This window comes from Dermacentor silvarum, chromosome 3 (genome assembly GCF_013339745.2).
Source record: "Dermacentor silvarum isolate Dsil-2018 chromosome 3, BIME_Dsil_1.4, whole genome shotgun sequence".
Taxonomy (NCBI): Eukaryota; Metazoa; Arthropoda; class Arachnida; order Ixodida; family Ixodidae; genus Dermacentor; species Dermacentor silvarum.
The window spans coordinates 56285589-56307649 of NC_051156.1; the positions used below are offsets into that span (position 1 = coordinate 56285589).

A 22061-nucleotide genomic window follows, 5' to 3' on the forward strand; every position below is an offset into this window, starting at 1 on the left:
AAAGTGGTATTTAACACACTGAGGAACACAAGTCAAGGTCACGCAACACGGAAGCACAGCCAGAAACCCGAGCCGGCATCACGAGTCAACCGGCAGCTTCGTGGTCACAACTAAGCCTTTTTCCGCACTTGAAATCGTTGCTCTTGCATTCATCGTTGCCAGCAGAGTGATCACAGCTAACGCACATGAAGATGAGATGCAGTGAGCTTCAGATAGGCCTATAACACTTTCTGGAAGGAAGTATAGGAAAGAAAATCGGCGAAACGCTGGCACGGAACGACACTTCACACATGTAAACAAACCGTCAGCCATGAGCACCGCCGACTCCGCCGAACGCGGCCGGTCGCTGGCGCGGCGCACAGCCTTATGGGAAGCACCACGTGACCAACCTGTTCTGGCAGGGGAGTTTTTTAAAACTCCCTGTGCGGAGTTCCCGGGGAGAACAAAATTTTGAAGGCGGAATAAAATCACGTCATGTCCGCCCTTATCCTCCCCCAGGTTGTGAGCGGAGTGAAACGAGGGAATGCCGTTGTATTCCTCCCATACATCGGAATAAATATTCAAGGATGGGAGTATATAGGGCACATCACCTCGTTAAAATTCCCATGCGGGGGTATTTTCGTTTACAGTGTACGCTCTAATTAATTAAACTAGAGTGCCTATCTACAGAACAATGAACGCGTGCCTCAGTCCCAGGTACGCGCCATGATGATGATCATTTATTGGCGTCCCCTTTGAAACGGGGTGGTGACAAATGGTCACCTAGCCTGCTTGAGTTAATGAGGCATGCTCTACATGCGTTTCATTCTACCATATTTGTATACATCTCCTTAACCCTTTTTGAGCGCAGCTCTATAAAAGGTTAGAGCTGCCCCCGTTCTTGGGCTGAGCGTTTGCGTCCGTCGGCGTAACGGCGCGAACGCCCTTGCGCCATTGATATGGTTCGGTATGGTGTGCCTTATCTGATGTCGCACACACACTGCGTGCTTGCGCGTTCGTCATCTTCTTCCACAGGTGGCTCTGATGCTGATCATTATACCAACATTCCCATACTGCCCCTCCCTCTGCGAAGGTGCTCACGGCACTGGTCCTTTGCCTGTCTGTGCGCTGATTTCTGTCCCAAATTATTTGCCTCAATATTGTTACGCGAACGAAGGATTAAGCACTGCAGACTACTTACAAAGTATATTTACACGAGACAACTGCAGCGCAGGCCAGTTCAGCCGACAGCTCCAGTGCAAGAAGCAGTTCGTCTTCGTCGGGGCGCCCGTGCGCATCGTCTACCAGAAACACGCAATATGCACGTATCATCCGCGGCAGCAGAAGCACCGTCCCAGTGCGTCTAAATATCGGTGCTAACAGGAGAGTAATACAGTTTGACGCGTGCGACATGCACAACTTCAGTGAAATTTGGGCAGATGAGGCAATGGTACTGACTGGGGTCATTTCATAAGTAACTGGAGTCACCGCACGCAGCACTCGATATGAACCTCTGTACGGAGGCAAGAGTTTTTCTGACAGGACAACTTGACGAGTCGGGGACCACAGGTGTACCAGAGATCCAGGCGAAAAGTGGACGTCTCTGTTTTGGCGATCGTACAAACGCCGTTGGTTCTCCTGGGAGGTCAGAAGGCCAGCGCGGGCAATTGCGCGTGCTTGGGCTGCACTACTGATGGCATCAAGTGCATATTCGCTGGTCGCTACTGCGGCGGATGGAAGGATTGTGTCCAGTGGCAATGTGGATTCTCGACCGAACAACAGAAAGAACGGGGAATAACTGCAAGTGTCTTTACGCGAAGAATAGTAGGCAAATGTGACATAGGGTAGGACAAGGTCCAAATCAGTATGGTTGGACGTGACGTACTTTGCAAGCATGTCTGCCAGAGTTCGATTCAGAGGATCCTTGAATTAGTCTGTGGATGGTAAGACGTAGTCAGCTTGTGCCTGGTTGAGCAGCACTGCAGGATGTGGGCGATGACTTTATGTGATTTTTTTATTTGCTCTATTTGTATTTCCAAGAAAGAAAGGAGCAGTCACAAAAAGCTACTGCAATGAGTAGCTTGAAAGGAATGTCCGACCACGGTCAGCAAGCAGTTGATGTGGAGCTCCATGCTGCAGAATCACGTCGCGTAAAAGAAAATTAGCAGTAGCTTAGCCCGGCTATGCCAGGATATTCGGTCATTCCAGCGACTATAGGCGGCGCGGCGGTAGGTCAAAATGGCTGCTGACACGGTGATAAGGCGATCTCGCAAGCGTGTGCATCTCGAGCAGCAAAGCAACGTCAGGCTCTCTAGTTTCGCTGCAGACCATGCTTTCTCTCGCTAAAGAGACGCAAAGGTGTGTGAATGAAGGCGAAGCTACTTTCAACGCCGGTCACATCATATGCTACGGCATCAAGTCCGTTACAGACACCGAGGTCAGCGTCAAATCGCTCTGCCTGCAGACGATTGCAATCAAGGTCCCGCTACGGCACGGTTTGAGAACTGCGGCACGCTGCACCATTGGCTGAAAATGCGATTACTATTCGCTTTTTTTCATCTTCGGCGCGTCCATGACTACCGCGAGACCGAACCGCCGAACTGAGTCGCAGATTTCTATCACCGGGTGACTGCTTCGGAGGAGGGACGCGTGGCGCCGCCTGCGTCGCTGGAATGACCGAATACGTAGTGTCAGCTACGTCGGCCACATCGTTCCGAACCGGTATACCTGATGGCATGGGCGGGTAACGATACCCATTGGTAACGCTAAAGAGTGGAATGTTCTGCTTAACGAGAAAGTTCTTGCACGTTGTACAAACCCGCGCCATGGTTTCCCCCCACTCAGGCGGCGCCGCTAAACTTAAAGCTTCAGGCATGGCACTAATTACCGGCATCAAGTCTTTCATGTGCCACATTCTTTCGCACACGTCGTACATGTATCCAAACGGATTGTTTGCGAAGTCCTTCTCGAAGGGCCGAGTCGCACTGGCGCTTTCGCCAAGTTTCACCGTATAGTCAGTCAATCAATCAGCGAGCCTTGACATCATCTACGGTGTCTTGTTGTTGCAGCTGCTGAAATGGTCGGGCACGTCGCTCAGCCTCCTGGTGACGCCGCTTTGCTAGACGTTCCTCCCTTTGGTCCGGTGTGTTCGCAGCACGTTTACCATTATTCTGTTCGTTCTTCCTACGCTCAACCGGTAATTGCCAGGCAACTACTTCAGGATCCGATGAGTTACACTTTTCAGCTCTTCTGCGCCGCTGAGCAGCAATTTCATTCTCCTTCTCCATGGCTATACCACACTGGCAAACCCTCAGCGCAAAGAATCAAACGCCCAGCGCAAACGTCCTGCGCAAACGGCGGGCAAACGCCCGGCGCGCCAGCTGTGTGCCGTGCGACGCCACTGCTCCTCGCGCATGCCCAGCACGGCTCTCCAGGAGCCACGCGAGACTGCTCAACCTCGGCCAATGTAGCTCACGCTACAAAATCAGCGGCATTTGTGGCGCAGCTTGTTGGAAGCGCTCGGGCGATGGCGTAGCGCGTGGCGTAATCCGTCGCCACTGTGTCTCACTTGTTGCCAGACGTTGATGCATGGAGGGAAAGGGCCAGATAAGTCCAAGCCAACGCGAAAGAATGGCTCCGTAGGAACGTCGAGCAGTTGAAGGCACCCGGCAGGGAACGTCGATGGTGTTTTTCGATGCTGGAATTACTCAGAAGCCGCAACGTACTTCCGGACGGAGCGGGCAAGGCCTGGCCACAAGGAGCGTCGGCGAATACGGAAGACGCCAGACAGACGTTTGCTACGCCTGCGGAAGGCTGGGTCACCGCGCCGACGTGTGCCCGGCCCCGGTGAAAACGATTTGCAGGGGATGCGGACTCGCGTCCCCCTCTGCAGGAGGCCTCATCTCACGGCATACAAGGCTTGCAAACAACGCTTCCAAGTTCCCTACGTCGTCCGTCGCAGAAGGAGGCAGCGAAAGCGCGCCGAGAAAACACCAGCGCGACCAGCTGCCACGCATGTGTTTCGAGCCTGCCCAGTGCGTCCTCGAGGAGGCGCTCCGTCACGCCAGCCGACCGACGCAGCCGGTCCACAGGGCGCTCCAGCTCCAGGGGGCGCTCTCACTCGAGAGTCAGGATCCAGGAGACCGCCTGGGCCGATCGAGTTAAACAGAAGCCTGCAAAGGTAACGAAGGGTTTGCCGCCAGAGCAGAACAATCCTAGAGTCGCGCACTTAGAGCAGGAGAATGCACAGCTCAGAGTCGCGTTGCAGCTGCTCAGGGCCGAGTTCGAGTCATTTCTAAAGTCGGGTTCCTCTGTGCCGCTCGTGCAGGCCCCCATGGAGCTCCCCGCGGAAACGCAGGAGCCGGCGCGGTCCGTCAAGAAGCGGGCTCTCGCGGACCCCGTTGAGGGAAGAAGGGGACCTCGAGGAATTCAAAAGCAAGATTAGGAACTCCATGAAGGAGGTGAGGGAGTCGGTGCACAGCCTCCAAGGCTCAGCCATGAGCTTAGTAGAAGCGGTGGCTACTCTCACGAGCAGGGGCAACACCCTAGAAACTAGGGTCGCTCTGGAGAGTCAACCCCCGGGTACTCGGGTGCGGTAAGATGTGGTCTACCCTAAGACGCGGAAGGTTCTAGACGTGGTTCCCCGTATGAAAGGCCATGCAAAAGCTCCAAACATGGCTGGTCCGGATAAGGAATTCCTAATCTGGCAGTGGAACTGCGCTGGGTTCCTGCCGAAAAAGGCAGTGCTGCAGCAGTTCATTTGTTCACGTCAGCGTAAGCCGCACGTCATTTTATTACAGGAAACACTTAGGGAGACAGTTTCGCTGCAGGGTTACAGATCCCACCCCGTCTTTGGCGCAGGCAGGAGGGGCATTTGCTTCCTCGTGTCCAAGCGATGTTGTTTTGTCGTACACTCCAAGCGCATGGATCACAGCAAGGTCGAGCATTCGCTAATCGAAATCATTCCCAACGCGTGGCTGAAATCCAACATCTTTATTCTTAACGTATACAGTTCCCCCAGGGACCAATGACACCGTTTTGCGTCCCTCGTGGCGAAGGCCGCGGGACTGGCGGCGGGTCCTTACTGGTGGTCGCGGGCGACTTCAACGCCCCGCACCGCGAGTGGGGCTACCTGTCGTCGACCGCGAAGGGGGGCGACCTTCAGGTCGCTGACAAGCAGGCCCACGCCCGCGCGCACGAACTCACCCACAGCGCCGGGGAAACGCCGCTCGAGGGCGCGGACGCGGGGTTCCACAAGGACTCGCTCCACACGTTTAACGAGATTTCAAAAGCACTATCAGCTCGGCAGGAGGGTCTATCCCCCGCTCCACGCCAAGCTCTCCAGGCCTCAGTCTTCCACCCTTCGCATGCTGCAGACCAGGTCCTATCCCAGTCTAGCCAGGGTCAGCAGGTACGCGGACTCGTTCGAGCCCGATTGTCCGGATTGCGGCGATCCCTTCTGCACTTTAAAACACATGCTCTGGCGGTGTCCCTCGTTACGTGACCACGATAATCTCACCACGGAAGAAGAGTGGGTGGAGGCGCTCAAGAGCTCCGAACTCACTGCTCAGCTACGGGCTGTCCAGAGGGCCCACGACGCGGCGGTCAGGCACGGCCTGCCCGTCCCAACGTGGGAGCGGCCCGCGGTGGCTCCTCCCCCGTAAGGGGTTCTCGGAGTCGCTCCTCAGGACCTAAAAGAAAGTTCACTGCCTGCCTGCCTGCCTGCCTGCCTGTCTGCCTGCAGAGTGCTGCGACCAAGCCAGCCGGTAGGATCATTGAGTGAGGAAAGCCCGCAGAGCGCGTGGTGGTGCGTGAAAACAGAGAAGTGCGTGCCATACAAGTAGGGCGGAATTTGGAAAGCGCCCAGACGAGAAACAGCCATTCACGATCTGTAATCGAGTTTTTGGACTCCGCTGCTGTGAGGAGGCAGCTAGCGCAGGCGATAACACGATATTGACACTGTTGGCGTTGGCCTAAGACGGCTCCGATACCGTGACAACTGGCATGGGGACGGAGCTCTGTAGGAGAGGACAACAGCCTAAGAACTTTGGGAGAGGACGGGTCAATGTGGGCCAGTATAGGTGGCGTGGTGAGAATGTTGGTCAGGTGGGCAAACGCGGCAGCTTGAGCGGGGCCCCACGTAAACAGCACGTCCTCCTTCAGAAGACCAGTAAGTGGTCGGGTAATCGCTGCGAAGTCTTTAACGAACCGTGGGAAGTAGGAGCAGAGCCCTACAAAACTTCGGATGTCCTTGACAGACTAAGGTACAGGAAAAGACGTGACAGCATGAATGTTCTCCGGGTCTGCTTGAATACCGGACGTGTCAACGAGGTGGCCCAGCACTGTAATTTGCCGACGACCGAAGTGACACTTCGATCAATTTACTTGGAGCCCAGCCTCGCGGAAGACTTGAACAGCTGATAAGCGCTCAAGGTGTGCCTCAAATGTAGGCGAAAATATGAGAACGTCGTCTAGGTAAAAGAGGCGAGTTGGCCATTTGAGCCATTGAAGCAGAGTCCATCATACGTTCGAACGTTGCTGGGGCGTTGCATAGATCGAATGAGAACTTTGAATTGGTATAGACCATCAGGGGTGACGAACGCGGTCTTCTCTTGGTCGTTTGCATCCACACAAATTTGCCAATAACCCGACCGAACCTCGATTGATGAAAAGTAGTTGACACCATGGAGACAATCGAGGGCGTCGTCAATGCGAAGCAAGAGGTAGACATCTTTTTTGGTAATTCGGTTTAGATGACGATAATGTACGCAAAAACGCCATGTGCATGCCATATTTCTTTTTAAGAAAGCACAACGGGCGACGCCCAAGGGCACGACGAGGGTTCTATAATGCCTTTGGCAAGCATCTTGTTCATTTCATCTTGAATAACCTTATGCTCTGAAGCAGAAACTCGATATGGCCGGCGATGAATAGGACTGGCATCACCAGTATTTATGTGATGCTTAACAATTGAAGTCTGGTACGATGTCTATTGTTGAGGTCGAAGGTGTTGTGGTACGAAACGAAAAGGCGACAAAGAGCTGCTGCTTGTTCAGGCAATAGGTGTGCAGCAATTATGGGACTAAATGTTGCGTCAGGGCAAATAGCATCATGTGGACATGGTGAAGAATCGGAGCAGACGTCTACTGAAAACGTCGTGACGTGGTTATCTTCTAAAGCACGCAGCGTTGCAACCGATATGCCTTGGGGTAGAACTTGCTCTGTCAGGCCAAAATTGACGACGGGGAGGCATGTGCGGTTATCGGCGACGGTTAGGACGGAGTGGGGCACAGTGATATTGCGCATCAAAAGGTCATCAGCAACAAGTGCTGCGACGTAATCACCATCGGGCACAAGAAAAGATGATAGCAAATCGACGAAAGTAAAGGCTTTAGGCGGCAGGCAGACGAAGGCGGTCGTACCAAATTTGTTCGGCAGTTCGGCACGAATATGCACGAGTAGTGGACGTTCGAAGCAAAGGGTACCGGTAGAACAGCCGATCAAATCTGAATACGCCGTAAGAAAGTCTAGTCTGAGGATTAGGTGATGGGGACAATTGGTCAGCACTGTAAAAAGAACTGGAACGTGGTGGTCGCCGATACTTATACGGGAAGTACGCATCCCAGTGACGGCAACACTGCCGCCATCGGCGACGCGTACGGCTCGTGTAGTAGCAGGCGTGAGAACCTTCTTCAGTCGACGACAGAGGTTATAACTCATTATGGGCACCTTTGCTCGAGTATTTATTAATGCAGTCAAAGGGGGGCCGTCGAGGGGAACATCAAGTTCTGGTTCGTTGGGAGCGTCAATGGAGGATTTTGACACGACGAAGATAATGCAGCACTTCCTCCAGAGCTGCATGGTCTAGTTTTCCATCCGGGACGGTCCATAATTGGTCGTCGACGATTAGCGGCGTGGCTGGGGCGACGGGGACCGACGGCACTGAGGTTACGGCGAGCGAGCCGGACGACTATGATCGACAGATACGTCAGAGCTGGAGGCATACGGCGAGGCGAGTAGCGGCGGGGGTCGGCATATGGGCGAGGAGACGCGGAAAAGTAGCTCGACAACTGCGACGTCCAGGAGGTGCGGCAGTGGCGAGCTACGTGGCCAATTCGGAGGCACCGGAAGAAAATTGGCTTGTCGTCCGGAGTTCTCCACTCTATAGGGTTGCGTTATCTGGGAGGGGAATATAGATCGCTGCGAGGCGCAGCTGTCGGCACCGGTCTGGCGTCAGGTCGAGAGACAGAGCAGATAGCAGGAAAACCGAAGTTGGCCAATTCCTTGCCGCACAACTGCCTGAATGAGAGAAATCGTGGGGCTCGTTGGTCATTGGTGGGGTCTAGTGGACGTGGATGGAACGGGGCAGGACTTGTAGCCTCGAGCTCGCGGCGAACAATACGCGTGACGGTCTCATTGAAAGGGGGGGGGGGGGGGTTGAAGCGCTAAGGTCGACGCAGGATGACGCGGGAGAACTGTGGAATGACGTGGTGGCTTTTGGCGAGCTCAAAGCGGCGGCGTTCCTTGACAATGGCGTCGATGGTGGAAACGTTGTTGAAGATCAACAAATTGAACGCGTCGTCCACGATCCCTTTGAGTACGTGGCCTACTTTGTCAATCTCGGCCATTTTCTCGTTGACTTTCCGGCAAAGAGCGAACATGTCTAGCATGTACGAGAAATACGATTCAGTTGAAGACTGAACACGGGTACCAAGCTGTTTTCTTGCAGCCAGCTGCCGACCGGCCGGATTTCGAAAGAGGTCGCTGAGCTTCTCTTTGAAAGCGTCCCAGCTCGAGGTCTCGTCCTCGTCTGTCCGAAACCAGACACGAGGTGTTCCGCCTAAGTATAATACTGCATTCGCTAGCATACTGGAAGGGTCACAACGGTTGTTTCGGCTAACATGCTCATACAGGCTGAGCCAGTCCTCAAAGTCGACATTATCTTGGCCGGAGACTATGCCACGATCGCGGGGATTGCTAACCATGGCGTATGTTCTTGTCGGGGTCGCAGGAGTAAAAGCAGACGAGGTGACGTCACCGCAAGCCATGGCGGAGAGCAGGATGGTGCGGCCGCTGCGGAGCTCCGTGGCGAGGACGGGGAATGGCACTCTCCACCAAAATGTTACGCAAACGAAGGATTAAGCACTGCAGACTATTTACAAAGTATATTTACACAGGACAACTGCAGCGCTGGCAGTTCAGCCTACAGCTAGAAAGCAAGAGGCAATTCGTCTTCTTCGTCGGGGCGCCCGCGCGCATCGTCCACAAGAAACACGCAATATGCATGTATCAATATATCGCGAAATGAAAACACGTGTACAATTGCGCTCAAATTTCACATTAGGGAGTATCGTAGTCGTTGGACACTTTTTCTCTTCCTCAAAAGTTATGTATCTACCTTGCACCGCTACATATGCCTGTAACCGATGCGGTCGTATGAATCTATTCCCTGTATTTTAGAGCGCAGCTCTTAAGGACGCTTTCCTGCGGTGAGCGTCGGCGTGCCTTGTTATATCTCGTAACCGAGCGAACGAGCACAGGGGAAAATGAAAGCGAACGCATAGCGGAATGGCCGATGAAAGAAAAGCGCGGGAGGAGAAATGTGGAGCTGGAGGCTACAGTGGAAGCATGAAGAGCACAGCGGAGGAGGAGCGGAGGCAGAGGCCCAGCGCATGCGCTGAGTTGCCGGCGGCCGCCGCGTCTTCAGCCGCGTGGGCGATATCATCCGCGCTGCGGAGGGGGGCACGGCAGGGTGGCGTGAGGTGGGGAGGGCTAAGCGCTCGTCCGCGGCGTCAGCTGCTGAGGACGCGGACGAGCGGGTGTTGTCGCCGCTGACACTGGTGACACGATTTTCCCGCAACGAAGCGCCACTCTCGTCGTTGGTGGAACGAAAGCGTGCGAAGAAAAACGTAGTGCCATGCAAGACGGGCTGTTTGGCGACGATGGCTAGGATATGGCGCCAGTGTAGCGCACGTAGTCTGTATGGCAAGAAAGCGCTGCATTAGCTGCATGGCGGTTGCTTTTAATCGCGCCCACGCGTCGCCTACGCGCTCAACCTCCAGCGATCGTCCGATTAGCGAGGCAATCGTGTCACACTTTGCTCCGTTTGCAATGTGCCGCCCAAGACAGTTTGGCCGTGCCAGCTACGCTAGACACAGCGTTCTCTTCCTAATATGAACCGTGTACCGATACCATCATAATACAAACTATCGACGCGCGAAATGAACACATGCATAGAGCTGTGCTCAAATTTCGCATTAGGGAGTACTGTGACCGTCAGTGAATTTCTTTCCCACCAATACTCTAAACGACTCATGCTTTCTCGACTACTGACCGGTTGATGCCGCCGTTAACATTAAATTCAAGTGCTTCTGGAAGATGTACGTTACCTACGGGTCTCCCTGGGCAATCCCTTCACATTACATTTAAATATGTTGAGTAATTTCCGGATTTTTGCTGCAGCATACGCATGTCTCATCTTATTGCGAATATTTGCTCCGGTATTATGGTGGCGTGGAGCAGAGGTAGAATACCCGGCTTCAAATCTGAAGGTCGTAAATTCAAATCCTACTCCAGTCCACTACATTTTCAGGTATGGAGTGGTGCCTGATACCGGCAAGAAAAAAAAATTGCCCGCCAATCCACCCTGTGAATGTGGTTGGAAAGCGAAGCTTTTTACGCCACCCTCACGGTGACTGTGGCGCACTTGATATTTCACACACTACAACGTAACTTTAACCACGGCCTTTATTATTATTTACTTCACAACAATGTTCACAACTGCTTTATGATCGGTGTGATATACACTACTAGACTACCCCATAGTGGGGTAGTCTAGAAAATGAACCGAAGCAGTTACTAGGCTGGAAGGGTTTCGAATGACGTCAACCCTCTTTCAAGCAGCTGCATAAGCTTTGCAACAGCTGCAATCTAATCTTACGGACCGCGCCGAGCCTGTTTCGGTTGTTTGCCCGCAGCCCTTATCATCCATCATGTTGGCTCATCACTTTGAAGCTTGTTTTTGTGGTTTTTCTTGCGAAAACGAGTGCTTAGCTGTACGCTGAATGCCTGAATTCAAGTAAGCTATACTGCTATACCTGCAATTGTTAGCGGTTCGTCGGGATCGTTTTTTGATTACAACGACGGACACGACAGAACACTTGGCTGGTAGAGGTACAAAGCTTCGCTTTAAAATATATTGCCGAGAGATCGAGTGGGGCTATACTACATCAGGTGCAACCAAACTAGGAAGGCCGACTAAGCTTCATCAAAGGCACTCCCTCACCGGAACAGGAATTCGCCTCCCTGGTGCAGTATTCGGCCACAACCTCCTTCATGACTCCGACAATTAACCCATGGCCCTCAGTACCCAGTGGCTGCGGAGCACCTGACCAAGGCGGCGGTCAGACCTGCTACGCGGCAGAGGGTGCTAAGAATCTCTGGGTCCGGACAGGCCGCCAATGGATACTGAACCTGGCAACGTTCATCACGCGCACCCTCTCGAGTGAGGCTAGTTTAGCGGGGCTGTTTGAATAATTATCAGGTTTTTCCTGGGATATTATTGCCCTTAGTGAGGTTTGAATAACTGGTGAAGCTTATACAGTGCTGACTAACGGCCACGTCCTTTGCTACAAAGGTCTTCCAGATAAGAGAGAATCCGGGGTAGGATTCCTAGTCCATAACAACATAGCGGGCAACGTTGATGAATTCTACAGCATTAATGAGAGGGTAGCAGTCGTCGTAATAAAGGTGAATAGGAGGTACAAAATGAAGGTAGTACAAGCCTAGGTCCCAACTTTTAGTCACGATGATGAAGAACAAGAACAGTTTTATCAAGATGTTGAATTAGCAATGAGAAAGGTGCAAACTCAGTATGCTGTAGTCATGGGTGACTTCAATGCAAAAGTGGGGAAAAAGCAGGTTGGTGAGCAAGCAATTGGCAACTACGGCATTGAATCTAGGAATGCAAGAGGAGAGATGTTAGTAGAATTCGCGGAAAGGAATAGGCTCAGAATAATTAATACTTTTTCAGGAAGCACAGCGACAGGAAGTGGACCTAGAAAAGCCCTAATGGAGAAACAAGGACTGAAATAGGTTTCATACTCTCTGCCGATCCAAGCATAATGCAGGATGTAGAAGTGTTAGGTAAAGTGCGGTGACCATAGGTTAGTGAGGTCTAGAATTTCTCTTAATTTGAAGAGAGAAAGAGTGAAATTAGTCAAGAGGAAACAGGCCAACCTAGAGGTAGTAAGGGTAAAAGCAGACCAATTCAGGCTGGTGCTCGCAAACAAATATGCAGCTTTAGATAAGGAATATAAAAACAACATAGAGGTAATGAATGAAACCGTAACTACGTTGATCTCCAGGCACCAAGGTAACCAGTAGGTAAGCTCTCCCAAGAAACCAAGGACCTAAATAAAGAAACGACAAAACATGAAAATGTCCAACTCAAGAGACCAGATAGAATTCGCTGAATTGTCAAAACGGATCAACAAGAAGAAAGTAAGGGATATTTGAAATTATAACATGAGAATGATTGAGGAAGCCGTAAAATATAGACGCAGCATTAAATCAGCAAGAAGAAAGCTTGGCATGGGACAAGGCACGATGTATGCACTGAGCGATAAGCATGGTAATATCATCAGCAATTTCGATGACATAGTAAAAGCAGCGGAAGACTTCGATACTGACCTTTATAGTGCCCAAAACAGCCAAGCTACTTTTATTCGAAATAGTGATGAACCGGATGCAGAGGCTCCTTCTATAGCTATCGATGAAGCTAGAAGGGCTTTGAAAGACATGCCCAGGGGAAAAGCTGCTGAAGAAGATGGAATAACAGTAGAATAATCAAAGATGGAGGAAATATCATGCTTGATAAGCTTGCGGCCCTTTATACTCAATGCCTCACAACTTCAAGTGTACCAGAGAGCTGGAAGTACGCCAACAATATACTAATCCATAAGAACGGAGACGTTAAAGAATTGCAGAATTATAGACCCAGTAGCTTGCTTTCAGTATTGTATAAAATATTCACCAAGATAATTTCCAATAGAGTCAGGGCAACACTTGACTTCAGCCAACCAAGAGATCAGGCTGGCTTCAGGAAGGGATATTCTACGATGGATCATATTCATGTCATCAATCAGGTAATCGAGAAATCTGCGGAGTACAATCAACCTCTCTACATGGCTTTCATAAATTATAAAAAACCATTTCATTCAGTAGAGATACCAGCAGTCGTAGAGGCATTGCGAAATCAATGAGTGCAGGAGGCATACGTGAATATCTTGGCAAACATCTACAAGGATTCCGCAGCTACATTGGCTCTCCACAAGAAAAGTAGAAAGTTTCCTATCATGAAAGGCGTCAGGCAAGGAGACACAATCTCTCCATTGCTATTCACTGCATGTTTAGAAGAAGTATTCAAGCTCTTAGTCTGGGAAGGCTTAGGAGGGAGGATCAACGGCGAATATCTAAGCTACCTTCGGATTGCAGATGACATTGTCCTATTCAGCAACAATGGAGACGAATTACAGCAAATGATCGAGGACCTTAATCGAGAAAGTAAAAGAATTTGGTTGAAGATGAATATGTAGAAGACAAAGATAACGTTCAATAGCCTGGCAAGGGAACAAGAATTCACGATCGCCAGTCAGCCTCTAGAGTCTGTAAAGGAGTACGTTTATCTAAGACAATTACTCACAGGGGACCCTGATCACGAGGAAGAAATTTACACAAGAACAAAATTGGGTTGGAATGCATACGGCAGGCATTGCCAAATCCTGACTGGCAGCTTACCACTGTCGTTGAAAAGAAAAGTGTACAATCAATGGATTCTACCGGTGCCAACATATGGGGCAGCAACTTGGAGGCTAACAAGAAGCTCGAGAACAAGTTAAGGACCGCACAAAAAGCGATGGAACGAAAAATATTAGGACTAACGTTAAGAGACAGGAAGAGAGCGGTGTGGATCAGAGAACGGGGATAGCCGATATTCTAGTTGACATTAAGTGGAAGAAATGGAGCTGGGCAGGCCATATAATGCGTAGGATGGATAACCGGTGGACCATTAGGGTTACAGAATGGATACCAAGAGAAGGGAAGCGCAGTCGAGGTCAGCAGAATACCAGATGGGATGATGAAGTTAGGAAATTTGCAGGCGCAAGTTGGAACACGCTAGCGCAAGACAGGGGAATTGTAGATTGCAGCGAGAGGTCTTCGTCCTGCAGTGGTCATAAAATATAGGCTGATGATGATTATTTTGTCCTAAGGCGACCAGCCCAATTCTCAAATAGCAAAGCACTGTTCTTTGTGCTATCCAACAGACCTTTTCTTCTAATTTCTTTCTTCTCATTCATGTAAATCTACGGGGTCTTTTTTGTTTCCATTCATTGCAGCCAATTCAGGCACTAATTATCTCGCTTTCTTTTTAATGAGTCATGGTTGTATATTTACGCTTCCAATTACCCTGTACTTGTTTGCCAACTTTCTTGAGCTCTTCCTCCATTCTAAGTCCACGCTCTTCAAGTACAGATACTTGTGCACTTTAGCCGTCTTTCTTCAAAACTAATTTTGCTGTGTGCTTCTCTGACTTCAAAAGAGGTCCAACCCATTTCACTTTGCACTTTGGTGGTCTTACCATGGGCTTCCAAAGTCAACCGGCCTACCAATCATTGGTTAACTTCCAACCCCGACAAGATACGCGGATTTAAGCATAAAATTACATTGGCGAACGCAAGCGTTGACACCATTACTCCATTCAAGATTCCACGCACCACCTCATACTTATTGTGGCCCCACAGTGATATGTGTTTCATTATTGCTGCATTCCGCTTCCCCTTTATTTTCAGACTATCTTGGTGGGTGCTCGAGTCAGTCTTTCCTTCGTTTATGCATACGCCAATGTATTTATATTGCTTGACTATGGGTTTGAGTTGCTGTTGGATTCACATCGCGTAATCACACGTCTTTTCAATAAATATCGTAATTCCCGATGTCTCCGTGCTAAACTTAAAGGGACCCTAAACCATCTGATATATATTTGAATATTTCAAGTAAACACGCGCATCGAGTTCAGAATGCCGTGACGATCAACGATGCCTAACGCTGCAGTGCTACGCGCCGCGGGCGTGCCATAAAATAAAAAGAAAACAATGCCGTCCTCCTCTTCCGGCCTTGCCGGTATCCCCAGTGGTCGTCGCGATATCACCAGGGCGCATCTGGTGATGTCAACGGCGGTGACGATGTCCATTGGTCGAACAAGAACCTACGACTTTCGGTTAGTCTGCTAGCACGTACGCGCGCTCCCTGCTCTTCCTCGTCGTGTTGCTCGCTTGTGCGCCCTTGCGAATCGGTAATTACAGCCCGCAACGCAAGTGCCAAATTAGTCACGTTCCAACACAGTCGTGCTTAGCGGTCTGATTAGCTCTGCGAACAGAGTGCGACAGTGTTGGCCTTTTGATACGTGCGCTCAACACAGGGTCTTAGCAGCACGCTTCGCATGAGCATGGGCCGGCACCTGCAGGTAACTCGCCGCATGCCGTTTGCCACTCGCGGGTTGGACGGCGGTTTTCCTCGCGAACGGAGAGATTTCCTTGCCGTAGAGAGGATGAGACCGGGACCCATTTGTGCGGCAGCCTCGCCGCCACCGCCGCTGATTGCTCGACGGCGCCGATATTGTCGCTAGGCCTTCGGTTCACTTCAAAGCTAAAGAGAACGGCCCTTCGGAATGAGTCGCCGACGCTCACAAGCCGCAATATTTTCTTACCGTTGTTGTCGCTCTTCGAAATAATTTTGCGCAAGAAGAAAATACGCTGATATTAGCGGAGCCGTCGGCTGCGATGCGTGCTCACATGAGCTGGTCGTCTGCCGTTGGTTACCGTGCACTGCAGCTGAGTTCGACAAGTATCGGAGCTCTCATTCGTGGTTCACGTTTGACAGTGGATATCGTTGTTCATAAAATGTACGATTTACGCATCACTTTATCTAGGGGAAATTATTTTGATTGGAACAGAAGCTGCAGCTGATGCTTGCGTCGCCGGTGGTGGAGGCGTGCAGCTTCGCGGTCGTCGATTGGCCCGTCGGTCGTGCGGTGGGCCGGCCGAACTGCCGTCTACTTTGCACACCTCTCGCGTGGCAGACATTCTTACGGCACGGGGGGCCGGTTCGTCGTCGGTGTATTTGCCGCTAGCCTGGACGTGCCTTAACCGGAAGTGGACAGTGTTTTCAGAGACGCGTTGGCGATGACGTATGTCACGTGACATTTGGAGGAGCACTCGGCGACGAGGCGAGACCGGCCATCGAGGGGAGTAGCGAAGGAAAGAGCAAAACAAGCGAGGGCCATGTTCCCATCATCAAATGCGTGTAACTCCGCTATTAAGGCACCATTTCAAAAAATTCGCGCGCCTGCGTGTTCGTTGTAGACTCGTGCACAACTGCAACTCTGACTAAATTTCGACCTCTGGGTGGTTTAGGGGCCCTTTAAGGCCTACATGTGCCTCGGCGTTGCCACACATATTGGCAAGTGACTGTATCACTGTGTTGTCAGCATACATAAGTCCGGGGGGCCTTCGTTGTAGCATTTCCCTATTACGCATGTAGGATAAATTAAACCCTAACTCACTGTTGTTCATTCATCTTTCTATGCGCTTAACGTAAGCGTGAACAACAATGGAGACAGGACATCCTTGCTCCAGCCCTTCGTGATTTTCCGCCACTTCAATACATTTTCGGCCGTCGCATGCAATTTGTACTCGGTTGTTTCTATATATATGTCCCTCAGCAGCTCCACGAAATTGTCATCTATGCCTTCGTGCTGCCTATAAACGTTTTTATGAGCTACTGAAATCTCTATGCACTGAGTCAGTACATGTCAGTACATACATATTATCCTCTAAGCGTCTGCCTGAGCCCAACTCATTCTGTAGTTCCCCCATTACACCATTTTTCTCCACACTATACGACAGTTCAAATTTTATGCCTTACATTGCCATTCTATATGTAAACGACATTAATATAACTGATCTGTACGAGCTCGTCTTATTCTTATCAGATTTGCCTTCGCAGATAAGGTTCATCTTGCTTTCACGCCATACATTCGAAAATTTCTTCGTTTGAATCATTTGCTATTGTGCATTAGACAGCAGTGCCTTGTGGATCAAGATTTTTGATTTGCTCTATTGGGATTTCATCGGGCCTCGCGGCAGTTTTATTATGGACATCTGCTTTATTACAGTAAATTTTATCTATGCTAAACTTATATATCTCTAGCAATTTGTATATCACGCATTCTTTTGTGCCGAAGTTATCCCTAATAGCGTCTGTGATGTACCGCAGCGCATAGTCTCATTCGTAGATGTTACCGTCTCCATCTCTTATAGCCATGGGAATATTTTGGGTGCGCCTTTGTTTTTTTTATGTTATGCACCCATCACTCACGTGTGCATTTATTTTCACTTGTATGGGCTCACTCGCCACCTTTTTCTCTTCTCGGTATCTGTTACGTCTAAGGAGCACCTCTTCGCCGTGTAATCCCATTTTTTTGGCTTCTAGATTATCCCTAGACGCCTGCTTATGCTCACCTATAGCTTGCTTTGTTTCCGGTTTCCACCGCTTGCGTGGCTTCTTCGTTCCAATCCAAGACTTATTTTGCCGTGTCTGTCTGATCTCCTGCTGCATAACGTCTACCAGTTCCTCATATTGCAAGACTGCTGTAGGAAAAGCCTCCATTTCCTTCTCAATATTTCTTGCAATCTCTCTCATTTGTTTTTCATTCATTTTTATAAATTTTGGTGCTATTGTTTCGTATTTAGTTTTAGTATCCCTCCCAAATTTTGAGGTGAAACGTTTATGATCGCTACCCAGGCTATCTTGTCTATGTTCATCTATCATCATTTTGTCTAGTCGTTCTAAGACCGTTTCTGAGACTAAGACGTAGTCGATACACGAACGCCTGTTACCGCATTGCCACGTAATCTGTCCGTGGCACTTATTCTACCTGTTAAATTCTCTAAAGGTCGGTTTATCGCACAGATACGGCACTAGAGGACCGTTGTAATCAATGTAGGAGTCTCAAAATTTCCATGTCCGCATTCGCATCTCCTACTAATATCATGTGCACCTATCCCGATTGCTAGCACTGAAAAATGTCGTTTCTAAAAGAATCAATCAATTCTTTATTTTCACCACTGCTATCGATACTTGTCCATAGGTAAGCTACTCCAGGCCGCGTCTTTCTGCCTTCCCATGTGCCGCTTATTCATTATGGCGCCGGTACCGCCTGTGGAGCTCTTAGCCCGTAAAGGGGGCGGAGCTTCAGACGTGTGCCATAATGCCCAGAGGACCCAGCACCCCCAAATTATTGTGTGATCATATGACTCACCCTGAGTGGAGCCTTACCAAAAAGATAACACAGATGGACGATTTTCTAAATCCTGTGTTAGCTTATCACTGCACACTACTCACAAGACCATGAAATTTATTCATGGTCTTGTGACCATGAATAATTTGTTTTATTTTATTTAAAGTTTTATTAAACTACATGATCTGTCCTCATGCAATATTTCGCCGGATTTATAATAGGCAAATTCATTTTATGCTGTGAACCGAAAAATTGAAAATCACTGCGTGTGACCTTGATGAAAGGTACCCATATATTGCTTCGCAATAAAATATTGTCATTTATTGTAAGCATGATTACTTGGAAGTAATTAGCAGTGCTCTCACGCATGTCTATTTGGTCTTGCGAGACGTCTTTTTTACGAAATAGTTAGTGGTTTGTTCAGTACCCTCCCTCTTCCTTTGCCAGTTACTTCTTTGCAATTCTTTTTAACCTATCGTTTGCTGGAATTTCATCACGTTACAGAAATAAAGATGCCAGAAGGAACTCTGCTCTTCAACTAACTTTGCTCCGGAAAATATGTTGCGGTATAAACTAGAATATCGGACAGGATTTTTTCCGGAAAGAAGATGCAGCTAAAGCCGCCCCTCGTCATTAAAGCGGCCTTTATAGCACATTGTGAGTCGTCTTCTGGCCAAGTCAAGGACAGGGGTCGACCTATATTGCGAGCTGACCTATAGTCCATTTTATAAGGTACTACTCTTGTGACCGATAGACAGGTGTACCGTCAATGCACGTGCCCCTAAGAACAGCGTGTGCGCAACACACGCAGCCTTTGATTATCTTTGTCAGCTGCTGCTGTCAAAGCCTCAGCAGAAATTTATGGAATGCATAACGTGTTTCGATAGAGCCAATACGCTTGGCTCTCTGCCGGCGACCGACAAGGGCACAGATGTCTCAACATAAACGTTCAGCTCGCTGTATGTTTGAAGCAGAGGCGCATACGCACCGAAATTTATGAGCTATTTCGCAAACGTGGCCTGTCAGTTAATATTGAAGGAGGAAACAAAAGGAAAAAATTAATTTCTACCAATCATAGAAAATGCTTTGACGTTGCAACATCCGCCAACAAGGAGTGGCAGACCCGTGACTTGTTTTTTTCTACGTGAAGAGTATGCGCGATATCTAGCTGACTAGTCTGCGTTTCGAAAAACAACATCGCAATTATTTTTTTGCTGGATAATTTTTGGATATGTCTGCTCTCCCTAGGCGCAGCGCTTCGCCATTGGAAGCCCAGTTATCGCTATCAAGCATTCAATTTGGTAATGCGGCAACATAGTTTACGCCGGCCAGTCAAGCTGATATTTAGGAGACGGAAGAAAAGTAACGGAAGGCGGAATAATTTTGTTTTAATCTGGAACTATGTCAACGACCTAGCGATTGGTGCTAGGCCAGCTGGGCGGTCGTACACTCTCACAAATGTAGACGTTCTGACGCCGGACTGGATTGATATTTTTCAACGTAAGCGGAGTGCACGACAGACATCGACAATGTAATGCCGTACTGCGTCACGCTGGGTTCTTTTGTATGGCACACGGCGTCACTGTGTGTGGATTTGTGGAACTTTGACACTCGACAGAGAAGCGCTCACACATTTATAGGATGAGACACTTCTTCCTTCAGTCTTTTCTTATATTTACCTTTTTTTTCTATTCAATTAGGACAAAGGCCTCTCGCAGACACCTCAATTAACCTTGTTTGCGCTAGCTGATGCCAACTTGCGTCTGCAGGTTTCCTAATTTCACCACGCCACCTAATTTTCATGCGGTCCTCGACAGCGCTTCCCTTCCCTTGGCCCCCGTTCTGTAACTCTTATGGTCTACCCGAAATATCCATCCTACGCACAATATGGCCTGTTAAGCTCCATTCTTTATCTCAGTGTCAAGTAGACTATCGGCTATGCGCGTTTCCTCTCGATCAATACCGCTCGCTTCGTGTCTCCTAACGTTACGCCTAACATTTTCCGTTCCCTCGCTCTTTGCGTGGTCTTTAACTTGTTCTCGAGCTTCCTTGTTAAGTTCAAAGCTTCTGCCCCGTATGTCAGCGCCGCTAGAATACAATGATTGTGCAGTTGTCTGTGGAACGACCGTGATAAGGTCCCAGTCTCCCTATGCTTGTATGCAAATGAAAAAAATTTGAATTTGCATTTGGTTATGGCGTTACACCTTTGACCTCGAGGTCGTGGGCAAGGATGCGGCCTCGGTGCCCGCATTTCGGTGGAGGCAATATGCAAAAACGTCCAAGCAGTTACATGGAGGTGCACGTTAAAGATCTCCAGTTGATGATTATTCTTCCGGAGTCACCTACTGTGGCTGGCATCGTAATCATATCGTGCTATTGGCACGTGCAACGCCAGAATATATTTTTCCAGCAAGGAATAAGTATGGTGAAAATGTAGCCCTAGAACCCGAGGAACGTTTTCATGAAAACATTAGCCCTTGTTTGAACATGATTATGCGGTAAACAGTAATGACTGTGGGAGCGCCGAATAAGGCATATGTACCTCGAGGCCAACGTGCGTCATCTTCTGTGACGAAGTCAATACCAGCATACAGCTTCTCCTTAAACTCGACGAGATGGTCAGCTTGGGGGAAGTAGGCCGAGAAGCCAGTGATGACAATGTCGTCTTCCTCCATCATCTTCTGAAAATAACAAAGAACGGGAATAGGCAGTAATTGAACAGGACACTGTGCAGTAACACAGACTTTGAAAACTTCGGTATCTAGAGGTGGTATTCTGACCGTGTGGAAATTGAAGCCGGCAATAATAACGGTAAAACGCTAATTATCGGGCTGGTATTTGATGGTACAATCCCAAAAAAGGGCACAAGATCAATCTCTCACGTGATAAGAAATATACGCACCACCCGCAGAAAACACCCTGATCCACCAAGCGTAGCTACCAGCGAGCGCTCAGACTCATCATGGCGACATCTGTATTGTTACAAGTACCCTGCTTGCCGGCAGTGTCGGTGAACGATGTACAGTCGCTCGGCGCCGGAAGCATACAAGCTGCATTCGCCAGGCGTATCCACTGTCAACCTTTTCCGCCACATCGGGGTCAGAAATCGTGACCAACGTTCCGGCACAACTGCGAGCAGACGCTCTGTGTCAATCATGTGAGCTTCTATAATTGACACCGTGTTTTTCAAGCTGTTCCTGACATAGCAGAATTTTTATCGGTGACTGCCATTGTAAAACAATTCTAATCGTATTAAAGTGACGACCCTCGCACGGGAACATGCTACGTGCAATACCAGCACAGAGTAATCTAGTAAGTTTCAAACATTACTATGTTCGTGTAGAGTTTTAAATGCGTGAGCATACCTGTGCCTACCCAACGAGGCAGAATTCACAGGGTCTCTTATTTTATCCTAAGCCGACTTGAAGGCGAAAGCCCACGTACAGATGCATAAAAGGCGGACACATGACGTACACATGCCCCTTAATTCGCTCAGTGTACTTCGCGTGGTCATCCCTCTTAATTTGTTTACTCATTCTCTTAATTCGCTTAGTGAACTTTGCTTAGTCATCCCTCTTAATTTCAATGGTCGAGGGTTCCAGTGCCTTAATTAACTCCGACCAAAGGTCGTGGTTTCGACTCCCACCAATGGTCGAGGGTTCGTATCCTGAATTTACAAAAAAGTCGTGGGTTCGACTCAAACCAAATATCGAGGGTACATAGC

At 49.4% G+C, this 22061-nt stretch overlaps 1 protein-coding gene across 1 annotated transcript in view; it reads right to left on the minus strand.

The window, feature by feature from the left end:
• Positions 1 to 21351, minus strand: part of LOC119444367 (fatty acid synthase-like) — a 296692-nt gene extending 275341 nt beyond the window's left edge. Inside the window, exons 1-2 of the mRNA XM_049663302.1 lie at positions 21240 to 21351; positions 20880 to 21018 (exon numbers count right to left, since the gene is read on the minus strand). Of these exons, the coding sequence (XP_049519259.1) occupies positions 20880 to 21015 (136 nt within the window). The 5' untranslated portion in view covers positions 21016 to 21018; positions 21240 to 21351. The remainder of the gene's footprint in view (positions 1 to 20879; positions 21019 to 21239) is intronic.
• Positions 21352 to 22061: the final 710 nt, after the last annotated feature.